Source organism: Dreissena polymorpha, chromosome 12, assembly GCF_020536995.1.
Source record: "Dreissena polymorpha isolate Duluth1 chromosome 12, UMN_Dpol_1.0, whole genome shotgun sequence".
NCBI lineage: Eukaryota > Metazoa > Mollusca > Bivalvia > Myida > Dreissenidae > Dreissena > Dreissena polymorpha.
In genome coordinates, this window is record NC_068366.1 from 10,779,496 (window position 1) to 10,790,562 (window position 11,067).

The 11,067-nt window shown below is 37.6% G+C and overlaps 1 protein-coding gene across 3 annotated transcripts in view; it reads left to right on the top strand.

The window, feature by feature from the left end:
• Positions 1 to 11,067, top strand: part of LOC127852144 (intermembrane lipid transfer protein VPS13A-like) — a 175,604-nt gene that overhangs the window by 100,428 nt on the left and 64,109 nt on the right. For all 3 annotated transcript variants that reach the window (XM_052385967.1, XM_052385968.1, XM_052385969.1), the window contains 4 exons: positions 876 to 956; positions 3,606 to 3,793; positions 4,729 to 4,840; positions 6,920 to 7,054. In XM_052385967.1, the coding sequence (XP_052241927.1) occupies positions 876 to 956; positions 3,606 to 3,793; positions 4,729 to 4,840; positions 6,920 to 7,054 (516 nt within the window). The remainder of the gene's footprint in view (positions 1 to 875; positions 957 to 3,605; positions 3,794 to 4,728; positions 4,841 to 6,919; positions 7,055 to 11,067) is intronic.

Consider the following 11,067-nt stretch of genomic DNA (forward strand, 5'->3'; position numbering starts at 1 on the left):
TGTCTGTTATGTTCATTTATTTAATTATTTAATAAATACACAATTTGCATTGTCTGTAAATGTGTGTTTGTTTTTTATCAAATGTTTATTATCAAATTAGATTCCATACCAAGGTTTAGCTGAGTTTAGTTTAAAGATACCTATGTCAAGTGATTGTTAACATTTTATTTAAGCTAAACATTTTTGTAGTTGAACGTTTTAGTATCTATACCTTAGTTTACTTGTTCTAAGTATAAAATAGCTAAATGCCTTATACATTTTACATTGAAGTTTGCTTTAAGAGTGTGCTCTTTTAACACTCATGCATTCTACATTAGATGTTTATTGTAAAATATATGGCTGTAAGTTAAATTGTTAAATATATGAGTAAAATGTTAAATAAATGAGAAAAGACCAGTCTTAATGCATCCAGTTGAGAGTTATTTATTAGAGAACACATTTTCTGCTTCAGCTGGATGTTTGTAAAAAGATAACCTTTATATGAAAACTCATATACAAGCGAAGATTGTTGTCCTTTTTTGCCTTTGCAGACTGCACATACTTATCTTAGATTATACTTTATGCACTTGTCTTAACCCTTTGCATGCTGGGAAATTTGTCGTCTGCAAAAATGTCGTCTGCAGAATTTCTAAAATTAGCATTTTCTTCGATTTTTTTTTCAAAGAATACTATCAGAATAGCAAACAGTTTGGATCCTGATGAGACGCCACGTTCTGTGGCGTCTCATCTGGATCCAAACTGTTTGCAAAGGCCTTTAAAATTCAGCTCCAGCGCTTTAAGGGTTAAGCCTGGTCTTTCCAATGTGCCACTCATAAATAACCAAACAATGGTATTGAAAATTCTTCATTAATTTTAATTCCTGTGCCCTGTTACAGAATGGCACACGATACTGGATGGTGTTTGACATAGACATGATGCACTGTCACAAGTCCATGACCTTACAATCACCTCTGCAGGTATGGAAATTATTTACAGAATAATTATTGTCCTCTACCGATGAAACCGGAGGGGATTTATGGTTTGCGCTCTGTCTGTCAGTCAGTCTGTCAGTCAGTCTGTCTGTCACACTTTTAGGGATCCTGCGATAACTTAAAAACTTCTTCATATTTTTTCATGAAACTTGAAACATGGATTGATGGCAATATGGAGATTATGCACGTCATTTCATTTTGTTCCTACATCAAGAATTCTGGTTGCTATGGCAACAAATAAAAAAAAATAATACAAAAATATTGACAATGGTGGAGTTTCACCGGTAGGGGACAATATTGCTTGGCAATCTCTTGTTTTTTATATTTTAACTTTACACTGAGATTTGTGTTACAATTACACAAAGATCTCCCTGTCATTCTGTTATAAGACCAGGCAACTGACATAAATCCAGAGAATAATATGATAATGTGCATTTTAATTTTATCACAGAGATGTTAACGAATTCTTGCACAACTCTGTCCTTGATTCAGATGCTATGGGGTAAATTGTGATTTTCTCATGCAAAAAAAAAAATAAATTTGAATTTATTTTCTGTGAATGTTATTATTTTTAGCTCACCTTAGCACAACGTGCTCATGGTGACCTTTTGTGATCGCCTTTTGTCCGTCGTGCGCTGTCAACATTTGCCTTGCGAACACTCCAGAGGCCTCATTTATTGTCTGATCTTCATGAAACTTGGTCAGAACATTTGTCTCATTGATACCTCGACTGAGTTCGAAACTGGGTCATGCTGGAACAAAAACTAGGTCACTAGGTCAAAAAAAAGAAAAACTTTGTGAACACTGTAGAAGTCTTATTTGATGCCCAATCTTCATGTAACTTTGTCAAAATGTTTGTCTAAATGATATGTTGGTTGAGTTCAAAAATGGTTCCGGTCCCTTGAAAAACATGGCCGCCAGGGGGCGGGGCAGTATTCCTTATATGGCTTTAGAGAAACCTTGTGAACACTCTAGAAGTCACAATTTTTGCCTAATCATCATGAAACTTGGTCAAAACATTGGTTTCATTGATATCTCGGACGAGTTTGAAAATGGTCCAGATAGTTGAAAAAACATGGCCGCCAGGGGGCGGGGCAGTTTTCTCTATATGTATATAGGGAAAATATGTGAACACTCTAGAAGTCACATGTTTGGTCCAATCTTCATGAAATTTGGTCAGAACATGTGTTTTCTGGATATGACGGCTGAGTTTGAAAATGGTCCAGATCGGTGGAAAAAAATGGCTGCCAGGGGTGGGGCAGTTTTCTCTATATGTATATAGTGTGAACAGTCTAGTTGTGATAAGCCATAATGTTAAATAAAGATAACCTGTACATATTTTCTAATAGTTAACTAATAGTTAACTCCCTTGTATAAACCTGGGACTTCTTTCATAAAATGTGGTGTACATAAAGACAGTAGTTTGCATGCAATTTAATAAACCTATGTCATAAAATAACTGTACATGTACAAATGCACTGTAGAGCCTTATCTTTGATCTTTACTGATAAGCCAAGTTAACCTACTGTGTTTTTGGTGTATTTAGCAGACTATTGTGCTATGAAACTGTTTCCATGGCAACCTTGTTATTTGGCATTTTCTAAATTAGAAAGACTCTTTTGATTGAAATAACTTATGTAAATTCTTCTTATTTTTTACATTTGAGTCACTGGAGTTTTCCACTCTCCATAAATTGTGTTCTTTAGATTAAGTTAGACTTATTTTATAAACTAAATTTTTGAAGCAACTTCTAGACTAACAGTAACTAATATTTATATCAGTTTTTTTGACAGATTGTGAACTTCTTTTAACATTAATTAAGGTATTTTCTGTATTTGTTCATTTTTAGCGATGCACAGATTCTTTAGACTAAAGTTAGTTATTTTCATTAAAGCTGCTTTGGTTTCACTTATAGATTAATTCTTTGAGTGTATTCAGGCGTATCTGACTGGACGCCTTTAGTTAATTGAATTATGACCAGTAAGTGTGTTAGAAATAAGCGTTTTTTAATCAGACTCGATAAATATTTCCGTATTCCATAAGTGCTCACAAAGTTACATAACTCATAGCTGTCCCGTGACCTGTTCACTTGCCTAAGCGAACGAGACCGCACTACCACAGTTGTTTATAGTAAAACATTGTGAACACTTTTAGTCACATTTTTAGTTCAATCTAAATGACACTTGCTGATCTTCACACATGGTGACAATCTTTATGAGCATAATATTTTTTGCTCATGGTGAACTTTTGTGATCACCTTTTGTCAATTGTCTGTCTTCTGTTGTCCGTCATGAATGTTAACTTGTTAACACTGTAGAGGCCACATTTATTGTTGGATCTTCATGAAACTTTGACAGAAGATTTGTCCCAATAATATCTTTGACAAGTTCAAAAATGGTTCCAGTCTGTTTAAAAACATTTCCGCCATGGGGCCATTTGTTGTTCATTCTTCATGAAACTTGGTTAGAACATTTGTTCTATTGATATCTTGGGCTGCAAAGAACAGGTCATTTCTTTTTATCTCAGGTGAGCAACTTTGGGCCTTTTAGGCCATCTTGTTGTTAGTTTCCTAAAGTATGTTGGGACATTGTGTAGTTACAAATAACACTTGTTTTAAAATCTCACTGTCATTAGTTGCGGAATCATCTCACCATTCCATTGGATGTGTTCGTGAAGTCATCTGAGCTGAGAAAATATGCCTCAGTCCCCAGTGATGCAGACGATTTTGTTAGACTGGCCACCTTGTTTCCTGGAGAGCTGTACACCATTCCACTCTTCCCAGCATTCCACTGTGGGCTATTTATAGCTCCAAAAGATCTGCAGTGAGTATGATAACCCAGCATTCCACTGTGCGCTATTTATAGCTCCAAAAGATCCTCATTGAGTATGATAACCCAGCATTCCACTTTGCACTATTTATAGCTCCTAAAGATCTGCAGTGAGTATGATAAACCAGCATTATACTGTCCACTATTTATAGCTCCAAAAGATCTGCATTTAGTATGATAACCCAGCAATCCACTTTGCACTATTTATAGCTCCTAAAGATCTGCAGTGAGTATGATCCAGCATTCTACTGTCCACTATTTATAGCTCCTAAAGATCTGCAGTGAGTATGATAACCCAGCATTCTATTGTGCACTATTTTATATAGCTCCTAAAGATCTGCAGTGAGTATGATAACCCTGCATTCCACTGTGCACTATTTATAGCTCTGAAAGAGCTGAAGTGAGTATGATAACCCAGCATTCCACTGTGCACTATTTATAGCTCCTAAAGATCTGCAGTGAGTATGATAACCCAGCATTCCACTGTGCACTTTTTATAGCTCTGAAAGAACTGCAGTGAGTATGATAACCCAGCATTCCACTGTGCACTATTTATAGCTCCTAAAGATCTGCAGTGAGTATGATAACCCAGCATTCCACTTTGCACTATTTATAGCTCCTAAAGATCTTCAGTGAGTATGATAACCCAGAATTCAACTGTGCACTATTTATAGCTCTGAAAGAGCTGCAGTGAGCATTCCACTTTGCACTATTTATAGCTCTGAAAGAGCTGCAGTGAGTATGATAACCTAGCATTCCACTGTGCACTATTTATAGCTCCTAAAGATCTGCATTGAGTATGATAACCCAGCGTGTGTATATCAGAGTTTATTTACAGGTCCTACATGCCTCTTCACAAGGTCTTTGTAGCCCGACTTACATGTGATAAACCAGCATTCCACTATGCACTATTTATAGCTATGTTTCAGGTATGAGAACACAACATGTCCAATCTGGTGGCCAGACATTGCTCAGGGAAATGACAAACAGAAATATATCAATTGTACCTCCACTAATGGAGAAAAGTCCTTCAATATCAAGGTAATGAGGGATATTGTAAGAAATTCAGTCGAGTTGCGATAATTAGACAACAACACATGGCAAAGCTGGGCTGGATGTCTGTAATTGGCCCTAGCCGCATAATGACCCTCGGGGAAAAGGGCCCTCAGGCTGTTATGTCGGTTAGGGCCGATTATAGACGTCCGGGCAAACTTTGCTATGTGTTATTTTTTATATTGCATATCATCCTGTTTTGCTCCTTTACTTACATTTATTTACAAACCAGCTTTCTGTACTTGTATTTTAATTCAATTGTTTACGCAAAATATGACATATATTGTGTGACCTAATTTCTGTGACAAAAGGCACCAGTTTTTGCTAGACTTTCTTGATTTTGAGGACCACATTTTGGACATGGTGGCTTATTATAAAATAAAATATATACATAGTGTAAAGCATGGAATAAATCCAAAATGTATTTCAGATTGTGTGTTGTCATGCATTATTGTAAACTTTAAAAGGAATTAAATTGATCGATCCGACCGGTCATTTGATTTCGTAAATTGTTGGTCAGATGGTAAGCATTCGATACAAAGAATTCCAACAAATAGGCTAGTGTGTTTTAAAATTAATTTATATGATATGATGGAAGAACAGAAAATCGAAGACCATATCTTTGTAATTTTATTGTTATAAGCATTGGATTAAAGTTGTCATTTAGGTAAGCTTGTCGTTTATTAAATTTTGTGTTTTGATAATTCGTGTTAAATCTCAAAGTGTGTCATAAATCTAATTTACAGTACAGTTTCAGTTGCAAGCGATAAATTAATTATTTAAATGGTGTGCTATGTTTTATCATCAATTTTTATGCCCACTGTAGGGTGGCATATAGCAGTTGAACTGTCCGTCAGTCAGTCCGTCCGTCCTTCGGAAAACTTAACATTGGCAATTACTTTTGCAATATTGAAGATAGCAACTTGATATTTGGCATGCATGTGTATCTCATGGAGAAAAGTCAAGGTCAATGTCATTCTTTAAGGTCAAAGGTTAAAAAAAACAAATCCCAGGGAAGTAATTAAAGGGAGATAATTTATATTTATCATTTGGCATGTACAGATCATTTTTACAAGGGAAGTAATATTTTTATTATATCCCTTTAAAAAAATATTACTTCCCTTGTAAAAATTATCTGAACCTGCCAAATTATAAAAAGATATTAATAATTCAAAGCGGCGTAGTTGGGGGCATAGTGTTTCTGACAAACACATCTCTTGTTTTCATTTCTTTCAAAGAGTTGTGTCCAAATTGTAATTATCACTGTTCACTAAATATGGAAGCCATTTTGTTCAGTATAAGCCGTGCAATCTGATTCTTTTCAGATATGATATAATTTATATTGGCTAGATACTAATAACGGCTGGCTTGCAAATTAATTTTTATCTATTTCTAGTAATGATATGTAATATTAGGAAATAAGAGCATAATTAATACAGATGAAAGCTTTACTCTGGTCATTTTGCCTTTTTTTCAATGTTAACAAGATGAACTTATACAAATAACAATAATATGGAAAATATAATTATACAAACAATTATCACAGTCCAAAGACAATTTCTGATGTGTGATCAAGATGTGATTAAGGGAATAGGAAACTTTTGTTTTTCCACACTTCTTTAAGTAAAAGCCATTTTTCTTCTGTTTTGCACGATAAAATCACAATACTCTTCACTATAAACAAGATGCTTACAATTGTGGCATTTAACTGCTTCCCACTTGTAAGCAAAGTGAAAATGGCTATGTGCAAACAGCATAAAACCAGAACAGCCTGCGAGTAACTTGCAGTCTGTTCAGGTTTTATGCTGTTTGCTACTCATCATTATCTTAGGGTTGGAAATGAAGCCTTTAAAACTTGACTACTTAAGGACTTAAATTTAATTTGATTTTCTAAAGGACTAATGCATCAAAGTGCATTTCTGAGTGGTAAAGGGTTAATTATTTATGCAAACATTCTGTCAATTGATTAGCTTGTTTATAGGTTGTGAGAGAGAAAAGAGAAGCCATTACGTTGCCCCAAAATGGTGTTTTGGACTTAAACCTTCCTTAAAATGAATATGTTTGTAGGTTGTAAGAGAGGAAGGGGAGACTTTACGCCCGCCCCAGATGGTGTCCCGGACTATACCCTACCTTACAGTGAACCTACACCCGCCTGTCGTGCTCCACAATCACCTGCCCTATGATCTGCAATTCTCTCTTGAGGTAACTTCCTGTAAGGTTATATTACACTATTTCTTTTCCCATAGGGTTCCATTATAGGCATGTTTCTTATATTTCCTTTATATCTAATTTTACTTAACCTGTTTCATTTTAAAGATAAATAATGATATAATAATATTTGCAGTAAAAAAAATTGCTTCGCAACTTCTAAGAAAGTCAAATTTGCCACAATGCCAGCGCCCTTGTAAAACACAGTTTCAGATGTGAAATTTGGACAAAATCCCCATACTTCAATAAAAGCACCCCAAAAGTTCATCATCAACTTGATCCCCAATGAAATGCACCAAAATGTTGAAAACGCATATAGGATGAAGGAAAGAATCACACAAACCATAGGTGCGATCGCTAAGTTGCTTTTGAGACCGGAGAGAAAAGCACCACGTAGGGATACAAAATTTAGTGTAATGTCAGCTTAAAATGTCAATATGATAAATGAGCTGCGGTCTGAGAAAATTGGGCTTAATACATGAGCATAAAGTATCGTCCCTGATTAGCATCTACAGTCAGCACATGCTAATCAGGGACAACACTATAAGCTTTAAGGGTATTTTATCGTTAAAAGGAAGTATTTTCTAAGCGTAAATCAACTTTAGGGAGAACGTGTTGTTTCTGATAAGCCTGTGCGGACTTCACAGGTGAGCCTGTGCATTGAATGTGCACATGCATTGAAGCTATTTTTCCCAAAGAAAGGCTAAATAGATCACATTAACATGTTGATAATTTACTTTTACTTCTGAACATTTCAGCTGTATGCTTTTGTCATTGGTAAATGACAAAAAGTAAAACCACAAGAGGTACATCAACATAAAAAATTGGATTATGATGATTTGTCTAGTTTGGTGGCAAAAAGTTTAAGTTAGAGTCATTACTTTTTGAATGATTTTTTTATGGAAATGAGACAATACAGTAAAATGTATAATCTGATTACACAATTCTTGAACCTTGTTATTTAGATAAATATTTTTGTTTATCTATAGATAGAATCATATTTGTTGATGCAGAATATATCTTGGTATTAAACACTAAAACTCTTTTAACATTTATGAAGTTGTAATTTTCTTCATTCTGGGAAAACTGGCCATAATGTCCCTAGACTGGATTTTTGTTATGGAGAAATAGACTTAACCCAAAAAATGTCATGAAAGTGAAAAGGATTGTCCCTGATTATCCTGTGCAGCCTGCATAGGCTTATCCAAAACAACACTTTATGCTTATGTATTAAGCGCAGTTCTCTAATACTCTAATGTGCATGTGTTCCCTGTTTTAATGTCATAAATACGTTACCTGCTATCTATAGCTACTACTTCCGTAGGTTGGTTATATCATCCGGAAAATTTCTGAAGCCTCCACCCTATGTCCATAGTTTAGACTAGGGCGGAACGTAGTGTAATGCAACCTAGCAAAAAGCAACACCCCACCTTCAGTCTTTTTCCGGATGCGGGAATTAACAGCACACCGTTTTTGATGGCTCTGATAATTGGGTTTATTTCCATTTATTTCCCGTGTTTTGGTTGAGTTTTTGTTTAGACAAGTTTAAGTATTTGTGTAGCATTTTATTATCCGGATTATTTCATAGGTATCGTATTAAACTTTTGTTTAATTATGCCTTCTGGGCAGTGTGTTATTAAGCGGCCATGTGACTTAATTGTTTACATACTAAACTGTGAAAATGTCAATCAATGAAGTGTATTTGTTTAGACTAGTTTTAGTATTTGTCTAAAAATTATTATCGGTGTAATTTTCGATTTTTGTATTAAACTTTTGTTTAATTTATGCCTTATGGGCAGTGTGTTTTCAAGCGTCCAGGTGGCTTTATCATTTAACTATTTTACTGTGAGATGTTGATCAATGCGGTGTATTTGTTTAGACACGTTTAATTATTTGTCTAAAAAATTATTATCGGTGTTATTTTTTATTTTGTATTAAACTTTTGTTTAATTTATACCACAAACGCGGTTTTTGTGTTCATGAAGCACGTAACGTTCTCTTTTAGAAGTAAATAACTTTGAGAATGCTTATCATTTGCATCATGTGCATATATAGTTAATTTCATGTGCCATATAATACTCTGGTCTATGACCAGTTAATATAGTTGAATATATTTTCCTCTTGTATTTCATGTACGAAGGTCGCAGAAAACAAAGAAAAAGCACTGTGCAAGACGTTGACCACGTGGCTTCAGCCATGCATCTGTCAACGCCAGACCATATGGCTCCCACCATACTTCGGTCCTTGCACGGTACCGAGCAAGAGGTCGACCACGTGGCTCTTGACACACCTCAGTCGATGTCAGACCATATGGCTCCCACCATACATAGGTCTTTGCCCGTTGACGTCGACCAAGTGGCTTCGTCCATTCGTCGGTCGACTGAAGACCATATGGCTCCCGCCATACGTCGGTCTATGCTCAGTGATGTCGACCATGTGGCTTCGGCAATGCTTTGGTCGACATCAGACCATATGGCTTCCGCCACACTTCGGTCTTTACCCGGTGACATCACCAGTCATATTATGACTGGTCCGTTAACCAGGCACCGGTCATTGACCAGTCCAGTCGCCGGTCACTGAGTTTTACCCGGTGACGTCATCCGTCATTTTATGACCGGTCCGTTCACCGGTCCAGGCACTGGGCAGGACGACCACATGGCTTCGACCATGCGTTGGTCGACATCATACCATATGGCTCCTGCCATACGTCGGTCTATGCTCAATGACGTAGACCACGTGGCTCTGGCCATGCGTCGCTCGACGTCAGATCATATGGCTTCCACAATACTGCGTTGTTTACCAGGTGACGTCACCGGTCATGTTATGACTGGTCCGTTCACCGGGCACCAATCCCTGATCACCGGTCATTGACCAGTCTGGTTCGGGCGACGGACAGCAGTCACCGGGTTTTATCTGGTGACGTCACGGGTCATATTATGAATGATCCGTTCTCTGGTCTTTGACTGGTCCGGACACCAGTCAGGTCGATGACCACGCGGCTTCAGCCATGCGTCGGTCAACGTCAGACCATACGGCTCTCACCATACTTTGATCTTTGCCCGGTACCAGGCAAGACTTCGACCACGTGGCTCCTGCCATACGTCGGTCTTTGCCCAGTGACATCAACCACGTTGTTTCGACCATGCGTCGGTCGATGTCAGACCATATGGCTTCGGCCATACTTCGGTCTTTAACCATTAATGTCACTGGTCATATTATGACCGGTCCGGTTACTGGTCATTGACCGGTCTGGTCCAATCACCGGGGACCGATCCAGTCCAGTCACCAGTGACAGGCACCAGTCACCGGGTATTATACCTGGTTACATCACTCTCCGGTCATATTATGACCAGTATGGTCACCAGTCATTGACTGGTCAGGTCACCGGTCATTGACCGGTCTGGTCACCAATCACCTGCTATTACCTGTTGACGTCACGGGTCATATAATAACCTCCTTTGATTCATCTTAGCAGGATTCATCGTCTGCTTCTACCATGGGTATTTTCTTGGTTACCTAGTCGTATACCCCCTGCTGCTACTCCATCGAGTCCAATACTTTATGGATTCAGCAGTCTCACACATTTGCCTTTCAATCAACCCATTCTTGACCATGAGGATCTGGCCACCGGTTGGTCTTTTACCGGTCTTTCTGCTGGGATGTCTTTTCCGAAAGAAACGTCCTCTTCAGAACTATCTCTAACTTTGTTGGAATTTATCTCAGAGCAATCCGCTTACACAGATTTACATCCTTCCGTCTTTAGTTCCCCACATTCAGTGGTGACTAGACTAGAAGACTCTCTTGGCAGGAGTACTGCTTCTTCCACCTCAACCTTCCTTACATCTCGTACGGATGTGAGCAGGGAAGGTTGGGGGCCCTTACCTGGAACCACTCAGCCTGATCATTTTGGGTATGTGGTCTCCTCAGGAGTATCACCTGCACATCAAAAATCTCGAAAAAGCTAGCAGTCTTTCTAGCTGTTTCTCCTTTCAAACACATCTTCGCAA